Source organism: Hyaena hyaena, unplaced genomic scaffold, assembly GCF_003009895.1.
Source record: "Hyaena hyaena isolate Hyena2069 unplaced genomic scaffold, ASM300989v1 scaffold_52, whole genome shotgun sequence".
NCBI classification, from domain to species: domain Eukaryota; kingdom Metazoa; phylum Chordata; class Mammalia; order Carnivora; family Hyaenidae; genus Hyaena; species Hyaena hyaena.
In genome coordinates, this window is record NW_024080684.1 from 925247 (window position 1) to 938588 (window position 13342).

Here is a 13342-nt window from a genome sequence, read left to right on the forward strand (position 1 = left end):
ATCTCTCCTTAAGATTGAATCCTACTTAACTTATAAAGTAACTGGGGCGTCTGGGTGATTCAGTCGGTTATGCATTTGACTTCAGCTCAGATCACAATCTCAGGGTTCATGAGTTTGAGCCCCACATCAGGCTATGTGCTGACAGCTCAGAGCCTGGAGCCTGCTTCGGATTCTGTGTCGCCCTCTCTCTCTCTGCCCTTCCCTGACTTGCACTCTCTCTCTCTCTCTCAAAAATAAATAAACATTAAAAAATTAAAAAATAAATAAAAAGTAATAAACTACAGATATATGTCACAATGTAGAGGAATCTCACATAATGGCATCATCCTGAGATAAAGAAGCTGAGCAGAAGGGAATAAATCGTGTATGATTCATGTGTATGAAATAAGAGAACAGTCAAAACTGCTCCCTGGGATGAGGTATGAAGATGGCAGAATCCATTGCAAAGAGATTTGAGGGATTTCCAAGCTTATGGAAATGGCCTGTACTTTACTCCTTGATAGAGACGTGATATAAATTACAGGGTGAATGCACTTGTCAAAATTCATTGAATTGTACAATTAAGATTATTGCATTTCACTGCTGTAGACAAAAGAAGAAAATTCTAAATTATATCCAGGGTTACATAGTATCTCTTTCCAAACATGAAGGCAGGGATAGGTGCTGATTTCCACGTGTGGATAGACTGGGTATACAGTCATTATGAAAGTTAACATTTTGATATTTCATAGGATCATTTTCATGAACTACAGGCTGGGAGCAGGTTGACATAAGGCTTGAAATGTCTAGATAAGTGAGGCTCATTGGTGACCATCTGGTAGAGAGAGAGGCTTGACTCTAACATGCTTACTAGCACTTTATATATGACAGAGACAATGTCAGTTACCCAGATTAAATAATACAGGGGAAAACAGGGATCACTGGGGTCACCCAACAAAGTTTTTGTGGCAGTTTGCTTTCAATGTTACCAAAAAAAATCTTGCTTTCCTACAATATTCCCCTAATATTTGGAGGAGACCCTAAATCTCACAATGGGAAATTCTTTTATTTCTTCTTTTTACAATACAGTTCAAAGGATTTTTATCATCTTTTATATCGCTTGATAAATGAGTTTATCAGAAACTTCTCTGGGATCAAGAAAGGGAGTATTATGAAGTATTAAGGGGTGGGGAGTCACATGTCTTATAAATGAGTTTATGGATTGAGTTAAGCTCATTTGTTTAAAATTTCAATAACTTTTCATTGATGATAAAAATATTTTAAGAATATTTTCTCAGTGAGTTCAAATAATTGATTTCATAGCACTGAATTATAAATTGGAGCTACATTTAGAAAAGTTAACACACAGCATTGTTTTGAAAGCTTCAGGGAAAAAAAAGTAGTTGATTGAAACCAATTCACCTATGTTTTTTAAACAATGTTAAATAAGCTAATTTTATTTAATTTTAAAAATATTTATTTATCTTAGGGAGAATGCAAGGAGGAGAGGGGCAGAGAGATGGGGACAGAGGACAAGAAGCAGGTGCTGTGCTGATTGGCTGATAGGCTGACAGAAGTGAGCTAATGTGAGACTTGAACTCAGGAACCGTGAGATCATGACCTGAGCCAAAGCCAGACATTCAACTGATTAAGCCACCCAGGTGACCCCAAATAAGCTCATTTTAAATGGAAAACTGTATCTGGTCATCTCACATTTCAAATATATAAGAAAATAATAATCATTATTTTAAAATGTTTTTATTTATTTTTGAGAGACAGAGAGAGACAGAGCACAAATTTTGGAGGGTCAGAAAGAGAGAGATGCAGAATCTGAAGCAGGCTTCAGGCTCTAAGCTGTCAGCACAGAGCTTGATGCGGGGCTCAGACTCACGAACTGCAAGATCCTGACCTGAGCCAAAGTCAGACGCTCAACTGATTAAGCCACTCAGGTGCCTGTATAATAATCCCTTGATAGAGAAACTTCCCCTTTTCTCTATCCATTTAGATGTTACAATAAAAGACAGCATTTAGATTGTAAAATGTAGCCAGTGAAAAAATAAGTAATGTAAATTTAAGAAATTAGCTTTTCCACATGAAATAAAATCAATGATCAAATAAATTCAACATGATCATGGTGACTAAGGTGAAAATACAAAGTATAATATGATAGTTTCCAGTTTCTGGTTTGGCATATACATTAATACATTTTCAAATAGGAAACATTATATAAAACCGATTAGCACAGTATTAAGATTCCTAAGCTTAGTTATTAATGTCTTAAAAACATGATGAATTCTGTAACCAAGCATACACTTTTTGCTGTGCAAACTGAACCAAGCACCATCTTTTCCAGGATTCCCCAGAATTCCTGAGTATCTCAAAATTAACTCAGACCAGATCCTACAATTCCTTATTAAATGGTAGATCTTCTGAACAAACTTTTCATTTTCCAGAATATATGCATACATTCATCACAATTTCAAACAGAAAGGAAGGCCGCTGTCCATGTCAGTTTTTAGTTTTAGACAATCATCAATTTTCCGCAGAAATGTTTTTCCTTGACTTAATATTTTTGCAAGATTTTGAATTTTTTTCTTCAATTTTCTTTATGTACCTGAACCCTTCCAACTGCAGCTGATTCAGCTTTTCATTTTGACTTTCATCTAGATGTACGTTTTCACACATTATAGGGCTAAATCTAAGGTGAGTGTCCCAGGGCACTTGGGTGGCTCGGTCAGCTGAGCCACTGAGTCTTGATTTCGGCTCAGGTCATGATCTCATGGTCATGAGATTCAGCCCCACACTGGGCTCTGCTCTGACAGTGCGGAGTCAGCTTGGGACTCTCCCTCTCTCTCTGTACCCCTCCCTTCCTCACTCTCTCAAAATAAATAAATAAACCTTTTAAAAAAAGATTCTCTCTTCCTCTCTCTCTCTCTCTCTCTCTCTTTCTCTCAAAAATAAAATAAAATAGGCATCAGAAGGTAGTAAATTATCAAGTACTATACAGATTTCTGTATCTGTAGCACTGTTTATGACATTAGATAGTTTGGTTTCCTAGCTTGTGTATGTTGTGGTGTTTTTCACGTCTGTTTTGTAATCTCCAACGCCCAGGGACACTATGCACATCAACGGAACATCTGGCCCAAGACGTTTACGTGACCACGTTTATGCTCAAAGACAAACTACCTTGATGAAGACTGTTTCCCAAATGCACACTCTGCAAAGTAGCCAGGAGCAGCAGATGAGGCTCAGATGGCCTGCCACATTTTATAGTGATGGCTGCCCAAATCGTGAGAGCTGACTCCAGAACGTGACTATAGTTTCTGCACACAAAAGTGTTGGCATTATCCTCTGTTTATCATGGTGCTTCCCGCAGCTACCTCAGGATGGGCAGGGTTTCTTGCTCTTTCTATCATTACTGCATACTCCATTCTAATCTTAAACATATTTCCCCGCATCTGACTCATAAAATGCATGGCTCCAACTCATTTGACTGCTTTAATCGTGACATTTAGTGAAAACATAAGGGATACTAAATTTTGATCAAGTTTCTCGCATTCATCCAGGGACCTATGAATTAACCCAAACAGGAGGGCTTATAGGGCACCTGTGTCTACACGTCAAATGCAGTCGCAGGGCTGAGGAACTGGCTTCTAAGTAAGTTCAACTAATTTTTGAAGTATCCAAAAGTGCTCCTCTACCATCAGTGGTGAGAATTTGGACACCTCTTCCTTTCACTGGATTCAGGTAGCCATTTAAGGCCTGAAGTGCAAGGTTCTTGTCTTCATTATATTAAGTGTGGACTAATTCATTCCATGGAAGCGTTTCTCCTCCCTCAGAAAATTCTAGTAGGTGAGCAGTCTGTTCTTCAACCCTATTAATGCAGAGCTTTGGACCAGTTGTTCTTAATGTTTGAGCTAAAGCCTGGGTTCTGTCATTTATACTCACCCCTGAGATCTTTACTTGCTGAGGAGATAAATCCTTCTTCTCCTCTGCTTTTTTGTCTTTGCCATAGCCCACTCAGCTTTAATCACCTGTTTTTGTTCTCTGACTCTTCTGAATGGATCATACTTTGATTTGGGAGTAAGCACACCATAGAACCATCTATCAAGTTTCTAGACCTTCAGTGGGACAAGGAAATAAGTTAGCAGTACTTTGTTTAGTAGAAACTGGAAGCGTGTCAGCTGTCCCAGTGGGGTTTGAAGATGTGTCCGTAGCATATAAAGAAGATTCTGAGTGGGGCGCCTGGGTGGCTCAGCCGGTTAAGCGTCCAGCTTCAGCTCAGGTCATGATCTCACGGTTCGTGGGTTCGAGCCCCGCGTGGGGCTCTGTGCTGACAGCCAGCTCAGAGCCTGGAGCTTGTTTCAGATTCTGTGTCTCCCTCTCTCTCTCACCCTCCCCTGCTCACGCTGTGTGTGTGTGTGTGTGTCTCTCTCTCTCAGAAATAAATAAAACATTTTTTAAAAAGTTAAAAAAATAAAAAAAGATTCTGAGCACAGCGTCTTGTCAGTCAGGATGCCAGGACCTGGAGAACCAGATTTTTCTTTTCCAATGTTTTTGTCTTCAATTTCTGATCTATCCTAACAATGTTTATGTTCCCTCTATTGAGGCATTTTCCCCTCAACATTTGAAGTATGAATTAATATGATTTGACAAAAGCTGGAATGACTTCAAATTTTGTGTTATACTATTTGTGTGATAAAAGGCTTTGCTCATCATGACTTTTCTTGAAAACTATTTTCTGCTGATTGAGTGCTATGTCTTCTCAGAGATTTTTAACCAGCCACTAACCGATACTTTTTTAAAATACTCTAGAATGTGGCTTACCTTGAGCTAAATGTGAAATCATTTCATTCTGATTGCCAAAAACAGCCTCTGGAACAAATTTCAAAGTACTTTTAAAAACAAGACATTCAGACTCTCCCTTTTGTAAGTCCCCTGAGACAAGTGCTAAGGTTCCAAATTCCAATATGTAAACTCTGAGTAACGGGGCTTACAGCAAGAAACTGCTTCACTTGTGGCCCGTTTACATCTTATTTCACTTGTATGAAAACCCCTTTATAGACTGATGTGACTTGTCCTGTGAGCACAAGAAAGGCAGCCGCTCGCTTCTGGGCTTCCCACGGGACTTGAGGTGTCGTGGGCTTCAAGTTGCAGCTGCTCCAGAGCAGTGGTGACTTGGCCGTTCCCAGCAATGACACGGACTCGGGCCAGCCTGCGTCAGCCGAGTCCCAACATAAAAGGAAGAGCAACAGCCCAGGGGCCACCTGGCCATTTCCATTCCAGCCCCAGCAGAGATCTCGTGAAGCTTCTCTGCTTCACAATGTTTCCAAGAGTGCCTCCAACTAAGAAATTAAATCTTGGCAATGCAAGTGGACAGGGTTTTCCGCTGCCGGAGTGTAGGACAGCTGATCATTAGCTCTTCTAGTTACTTTCCCTTTCTTGTCCTTTACTGGTGGTCTCAACACCCTAGTCAGTTGATTCAACGGCAAACTTGCGAGACAGCCTTTGTTCCTTCTTGTGCCTTACCACCCACTTGGGATTAAGAACTGTTTTGTACACTGTTGATTTCCTTGATGGTTCTTTTTGGTCTTCTTCTTCCTTTCTTACCTGTGCCTGACTCACCTTGCCCTCGCTTGCTGGGCAAGCGATTTTCCCCATCTCTAGACTTTTCCCCTTTAAAAGCCACCAGGGTATCTGAAATGTAAGTCTGATCATGTCAATACATTTTTTAAAACCCCCCTTCTGCCATCCAACATCTACCCTGGCTTAGCCTATGTGGTGATCACCAATGTTGGGAAGACTTTGTCCTCAGAGGTATTTTGAATTCAGTGCTTTTTAAATAACCTGAATTTGAGTATATTTAGGCCTGTACTTATATTTCTCAACTTTGCCCCACTTCCTCTTCCTTACCCCTAATCACTGTAATTACCTAAAGGTAATTTGGCCCTAAAGGAATTTGGAATCATGACCTCTGGGCTGCAGACAGAGTCCCAGCCTCCTATGCAGAATCAAAGGCCCTCCTCCTTTTGACCCTTACTTATCCCTCCAACCCCATCTCTCAAACTTTAATGCTAAAGAAAAAAAAAAAGGCAGACTGTGTTAGATTTCATTTTAGAATGTCTTTGCTCATTAACTCGGGTCAGGATGTGGCTGCTCTAGTAGAAAGAGGCTAGAGTAAGTACTTCTTCTACCACTTCACATGCAATATCTAACATTAAAACTCTGTTTACCTTCAGTCTCCTCCACTAGACTGTAAAGAAGCACCCGTATAATTTATTAATTTTAGAAGCCCAATGCCCCAAAGCAGTGTCTTGTAGACATACATGTTTTAACATTTTAATTAATGATTTTTGATACTAAAGTAGGGAAAGCAACTTGCAGAAGGTGTCCAAGGAATTTCCCTAAGGTATCAGGACAGTTGCTAAAATCAAGGAGATGGAATTTTTCAGTTTTGTCCTCAGTTTTGTCAAGTAGGGACTCAATGAACCTACATTTATTAAGTGACTCCAATTTAAAAAAAAAAGTATCACACCCACCTGAGGCTCGAAGCGAGGTGATTGTTTTTCTTTGGCAATCTTGTCTTTCTCAGAAGACCTGTCTTTGCCTTTTCTTGTTTTGGAAGTTCCTGAAGATTTTTGCCCTTCACTAATAGTATGGGAGTCTGGGCTTCCTAAGGTAATTAATTCCTCATGTTTCTCTCCATGAGCTAGAGAAACATAAAAATGGAAACCAGTGAGTCATAACAATAAAATCATGTCATGTTGGAAAAGGGAAACAAATCAGGAAAAAGGTGTTCATTTAAGAGGTTCAGATTTCTTTTTTTTTTAAAACAAATATTTTATAAAGATATGTGTGACTCTCTTTTACAAAATTGAGAGATAATTCATATGCCATGCACTCACCATGTATAAAGTGTATAAATCAGTAAGTTTTGCTATATTTGTAAGGTTATGCAAAAATTATCACTAATTTGTTTCCAATCTGGATACTTTCAGTTCATTTTGTTGCCTAATTTCCTTGGCCAGGATCTCCATTACAATATTGAATTCATTTATCTCTGCTATAATAAGTATTATTCTCTTCCCTTTGCTTGTTCCAATGAGGATGTGAAGGATTTTGCCTCATGTTCTATTAATTCTTTCTAACAACTAAATATCCAAGTGGCAGAGGGAGAAGTAACATTTGTTGAATCCCTACAATGTTTCTTTCATTTTTAATTCTCAAAGACCCCAACAAGGCAGATTCACAGAGTTTGTGAAATTCACTGAATTTGCTTATGTTCCCCCAAGTGGTGGGAGTTCAAATATAAGTTCCAAAGACATGTCAGCCCTTTTCAAAACTGGAGTCTTATAAGTAGTAAGTTATCCTGTTAGCAAAGTAAAATAGTAGTTGTCAAGAACCCAGCTCTTATCAATCGCTAGTGCTAGTTATTAGCTACTTTCAAATTTGGGCAGATCATCTTGCATGACTGCGAAGGGACTGTGAGTAACACAAGTTTGCAAGGGGACAAGTATCTTTCTGCCAACAACCCAGCCGCTGAGAAGTGATTGCACTAGGGAAAATTCTTCAGTCATATGATCAAATGGCCTGGAGGTGAATCGTGGATCAGCCACTGGATAGGTTAAATTTGGCAGTTTATTATATTCTTTGATTTTGTTTCCTCTTTTGTATAATGGAGATATTAATTCCATGCCCACAGGACTTAAAAATAATCAGCATAGGGGGAAGCCTGGCTGGTTCTGTAGGTTAAGCATCCAACTTGGGCTCAGGTCATCATCTCACAGTTTGTGAGTTCGAGTCCTGCATCGGGCTTTGTGCTGACAGCTCAGAGCCTGGAGCCTGCTTCAGATTCTGTGTCTCCCTCTCTGCCCCTCCGCAACTTGCACTCCCTCACTCAAGGAAGAAAAAAACATTTAAAAAGTAATCAATATATGGCATTTAAAATAGGACCATATCAAAAATAAATAAATAAATAAATAAATAAATAAATAGGATCGTATCTGGTATCATTCACGCTGGAATTTTAAGATATTAACAAATGTTGGCTGAAATTGAGTCTCAAACTGCGCCATTAAGTATTTGTGGGGCTCTATTTTTCTTACTACCCATAAGTCTTAGTGTTTCAATCATATATTTAGGTGTATTTGATTCCTTTCAAATTAACATATTCTGTTATTCAAGTTTACATATGTGAGCATGTAATACAGTATCAGGCAAACAGCAGGTGCGCATCATCCTCTTCTTTTACATTATTGATATATAAAGTAAAATAATTTCCTTTTTCTTTAATGTCATATAGTATAGTAACATTTTTTCCAATGAATTACAAATTCTCCAAAGGCCAGAATATCATTATAGACTTCATTATTTTTAATGTTTATTTTTGAGAGTGAGTGAGCACTAGTTGCGTAGGGACAGAGAGAGAGAGAGAGGATCTGAACCAAGCTCTGCCCTTACAGCAGGGAACCCAATGTGGGGCTCAATCTCAGGACCACGAGATCATGACCTAAGCCGAAGTCCAATGCTCAACTGACTGAGCCATTCAAGTGCCCCTGTATATTTCCTTTTGATCCCTAATTTCACCTAGTATGGTTCTGAACTCATAGTATGTATTCATGATAAAAAAAAATTTTTAACTTTAATATGTAAAACTTTATAGGGAAACTGTATGTGTTGAGAGTATATCAACAAGGCGCAAAAATAAATATCCTCGTGATTCAAACACTGTGAAAAATGTGACATCATATTGTATTTTCATGTAATTAGAAGAGCTGTAGAGTAAATGACCATCAGAATAAACTAATACACCTCTTGCAGAGAGGAAGCAGCAGTAACTGTTGATGAACTTGAAAAGACTGTTAACATTATGGCTTAATTTTCCTCTTATATTATCTTACATTTATCCAGAATGCAGTAAACAGAAATCTTCAGCGGATACTAGGACATAAAAATTACGGAAATGTGTTTTTATCATTAAACTTCAGTGCTTTGATTTATGTATCCAGGAACTAAAAACTGGCTGGGAATTTAGCACTGACATAATTTTAAACTAGAATACTTGTTCAGGATAAGTTATACATTTACCAAGTACAATCACATTTGGTAAATACAAACAGGAAAATCTTTAGATAATAGATGATAGATAGATGATAGATAGATAGATAGATAGATAGAATCTAATGTTTGGTTTCTTCAAAGACCTTGAATTGGAAACACCATGCATACATTGCGCTGAAGAAAGAACAATATACCATTAATTAGAGTTAAGAAAATGGTGTTACAATCCTGCTAATAAATAATATGGTCCTGCTAATAAACTTGGGTTGGGCTTGAAACCAAAGACTTTTGAGAATGATAAGCAACATTTCTATGTGTCTTTGCAAATAGACTAGAACCTGAAAAGTGCAGGCCAGTAACATAAAAATGTAACATATTGGCAAAAGGACTTTAAATAATAACACAACTAATTATACATGAAGGCAGATGATATCCCAAAGTACTATCTACTCCAGATCCTCTAATTTCTATTTCCTTAAGAGAAAGTCACCTGTCTCTGCAAGCAATTTTTACCAAAACTTAACTAAAGATGGCACTGTTGTCTCATGTTAACCAGAGGCTAAGCTTCCCAAACATTTATAACAGAAATATTCTCAGTTGAACATAGTTATATTTCAGAACTTACTTTTTATTATGGGTTATAAAGATGTGAATCTTTGGGGAAAATTATGTATTTTATTTCTCACAGAAATGAAATGTTAAATTTAAATGAATAAATGTGGTGATATTTCCATTGAATTCAGGATGTAGACAAAATATTAAATTAGGACACCAATATACTAATGAAATAAATACTTCCTCAACTTATCTTTTTTTTAAAATTTTTTTAATGTTTTATTTATTTCTAGGAGAGAGAGAGAGACAGCGTGAGCAGGGGAGGGTCAGAGAGAGAGGGAGTCACAGACTGAAACAGGCTCCAGGCTCCGAGCTGGCAGTCAGCACAGGGCCCGACGCGGGGCTCGAACCCACGAACCGCGAGATCATGACCTAAGCGAAAGTCGGACGCCTAACCGACTAAGCCACCCAGGCGCCCCAGCCACTCCACTTTTATTTTATTTTTTTTTTATTGATTAGCNGCGAGATCATGACCTAAGCGAAAGTCGGACGCTTAACCGACTAAGCCACCCAGGCGCCCCTTCAACTTCTTGATCTGAAGTATTGATAATGGAAAAATAAGCTTCGTTAATAATTGAAGATGTTAGTAACAATTTTTCTAAAATGCATCATATCCTTAAAGTTGAAGTTTGTAGGTCTTGAGTTGAAAATATAATTGACACATAGAAGCTGACATATGACTATGTTTTTATTTAAACAAATTGGCTGCCTAAAAATCCACATTTATAAACAGGATACTCATTATTCTGAATTCAAAAGCTGCTGAACTTTCATAAATATTGGCCAACATATTCTTTTAAATAGAAAAATTACCTAGTTCATTTTAAGTACAATTCGATTCTGAATTTATTTGTTGGCTACTTTCAGCAACAAATGTATTCTACAATGTAACATGTAATTTAATTTTAGCAGCTGCTCATTAACACGTAAAATTGTCAAATGTGTGTTATATCAAAAAAAAAAGAGGATGAAATTCCTGGAGGCTATTTTTTTCTAGCTAGATGTATAATAATGAGAATATCATTTTGCTGAGGTCCACCAAGTTCTAGGAACTTTACATATATATCTTGAATCTTACAACAACCTTGAAAGAAAGGAGCTATTATTCTAATTTCTCAGGTGATAAATAACTCCGTTTCAGACAGCTTAAGGTATGTTGTCTTTCTCTGTTTTATATGAACTTCGGTTTCTTTTCTTTCTTTTTTTGTTTTTATTGATGTATATTTGGCATACAACATTATATTAGTTTCAGATATACAATGTAATATTTGATATGTGTACATATTGCAAAATGATCACTACCATAAAGCTAGTAAATGTTAAAGAAAACTTAATTCATATTATTGATTTTGTACCATTACCCGACTCTATACATTATACTAGTTCATGAATTATACTACTGTGTTTATTTCAGATATTAATTTTTTAGTGTCTTCTAGAATTTTAACATGTATTCATTAATATACCAAATGTATTAAATATGATAATTTGTCACACTGATTTGTTTACTGGAACTCCATCTGTGGCGGACAACTTGAGGTTGAGAAACTTAACAGATCTTCAGGAAAAATATGATAAGACTACAGAAATGTGTATGTTCCGTAAAGAAATATACACAGTTCCCTAAATAAAGACATTAAATGAGGATAATAAAGACCTGAAATTGGTACCATCATATATTATTATTTCTTCCATTCAAAACACCTTGGTAGAAAATTAACTCCCATTTAAAATCCTAGCTGTTCCAGGGCTCCTGTGTAGCTCAGTTGGTTAAGCGTCTGACTCTTGGTTTTGACTCACCATTCATGAGTTCGAGCCCAACATAGAGCCTGCTTGGGATTCTCTCTTTCCCCACTCTCTCTGTTTCCATCTCAAAAAATAAATAAACTTTAAAAAATATTTAAAAATAAGAATAAATAAATAAACAAAATCCTAGCAGTGCCAGGTACTAGCTATGAGACCATGGAAAACTTCCATAAGCACCCTGTGTTTTAGTGTTCTCTTCTGTAAAGTGTTAATAGTTACAGCATCTCCCTCATAGGTTTATTGTGAGGATTATTGAGTCAATATACCTCCACGAAGCCTCCGACATAAATGTTAGTAGCTACCACCATCAGTACTAAGTCAACTCTACCAGTTAGAAAGCCTCTAAAGGGATAAAAACCGTCTAGTGAAAAGGTTCTGGGCTTTGGAATAAGTCAGACTTAGGTGAAAATCTTTACTCTGCTTCATCCAGCTGTGTAAGTTTAGGCAAATTATTTACAGCATTTAAGCTTCATTTTCTCATGTGTAAAACCATGATGGTGATAACTACTTCCCAAATTTTTGTGAGAATTGAGAATAAAAATATATGGAAAGTACACAGTGCAACAAGAGGTTCATAATAGCACTAGAAAAATCATAATCATAGCAACCAAACTTCTAGATATCTCCAGTGTTTCCTCTTTTTGCTTACAAAATGCAATCACAGTCTCTTCATTTTTTTGTTCAAATAGTAAGTGCTCATTGAACACTTCTGATTTATACATTTTTAACTTTAAATTTTGTCTTTAGGTACTAAAAAATAGAAATAAGAAATTACCACGTCAACATACTGGTATATACTCATTTTTTTCTGTGTGTACCCCTTTTGCTCTCTGAGCCACTCATATATTTTTGAAGAGTAGTGGCAATTGAGGGTCACGGAGGTCCAACAGTTTATGAAGTCCTCATATTAACAATAATGGATTTCTGTAAGGTAAACACAGGAAAGCCTTTCTGCATCTTTCTTTCCCACCCTTCCTGACCTAGAGAAGGAAGGGGAATGGCCTCGAATGGTGAGATGTGCATCAAGTTTTCCTTGCGCTTTGTTCCTCATATTCCTCTGACTAGAACCAGCCTCTCTCAAGCCACACCTTACACTTGATAGTGGTCCTGCAAGTCAGGTGTGTCCAAATCGGAGCTCCTAGGTATCTTCTGAGACACATTCTCCTTCTTACCACTTCCACTTCAAAGCAGGGTTCATGTCTGAGGCATCTGGGGGGGCTCCATTGGCTAAGCCTCTGACTTCCTCTGGGGTCATGTTACCATGGTTCCTTGGTTTGAGCCCCACATCAGGCTCTGCCATGACAAAGCCCAGCCAGCTTGAGATACCTAGTCTCCCTCTCTCTTGCCGCTCCCTTGCCCATGTGCATGCTCTCACTCTCTACCTCTCTCTCTCACTTCCCCTGTTTGGCATTCTTTAGGACTTGGTTGTACAAACTCAAAGTGCCATTTCTTCTTTTCCGAAGTATCCACATTTTACATTCGTTTACATAATCCACACAACTTACCGATACTGGAAACAAATTTCTAATTATTGAAGAAAATATACACAGAGATTTTAAAACCTGAATTTGTCTAGGTGTAAGGGTATTTGCAAGTATTCTGTGCCTTTTTAGATGTTAGAATTTCACCTTGGAGAGTTGAAAAGAAAGCCCTCATTCACTATTCTGACAGCATCGTTCATTGTGGTGCTATCTTTCCTGAGCAACTTAAATGTTTTCACAAATACCTCCTCCTTTATCACTGTGCACTCTTCTATCTTATTGGAATATTATTTAGACACAGGTTTCCCCTGTGAACAAGATCTCCAATTAAATTTAGAGATTTAAATCTGTCTGTTGTTTCCTTTCCATGATTTAAGATGGGATTACCTCTATTGACTCTA

General features: G+C 37.6%; 1 protein-coding gene across 1 annotated transcript in view; it reads right to left on the reverse strand.

Annotated features, from left to right (window-relative positions):
• Positions 1-13342, reverse strand: part of ADGB (androglobin) — a 149655-nt gene that overhangs the window by 17755 nt on the left and 118558 nt on the right. Inside the window, exon 30 of the mRNA XM_039230921.1 lies at positions 6519-6688. Within this exon, the coding sequence (XP_039086852.1) occupies positions 6519-6688 (170 nt within the window). The remainder of the gene's footprint in view (positions 1-6518; positions 6689-13342) is intronic.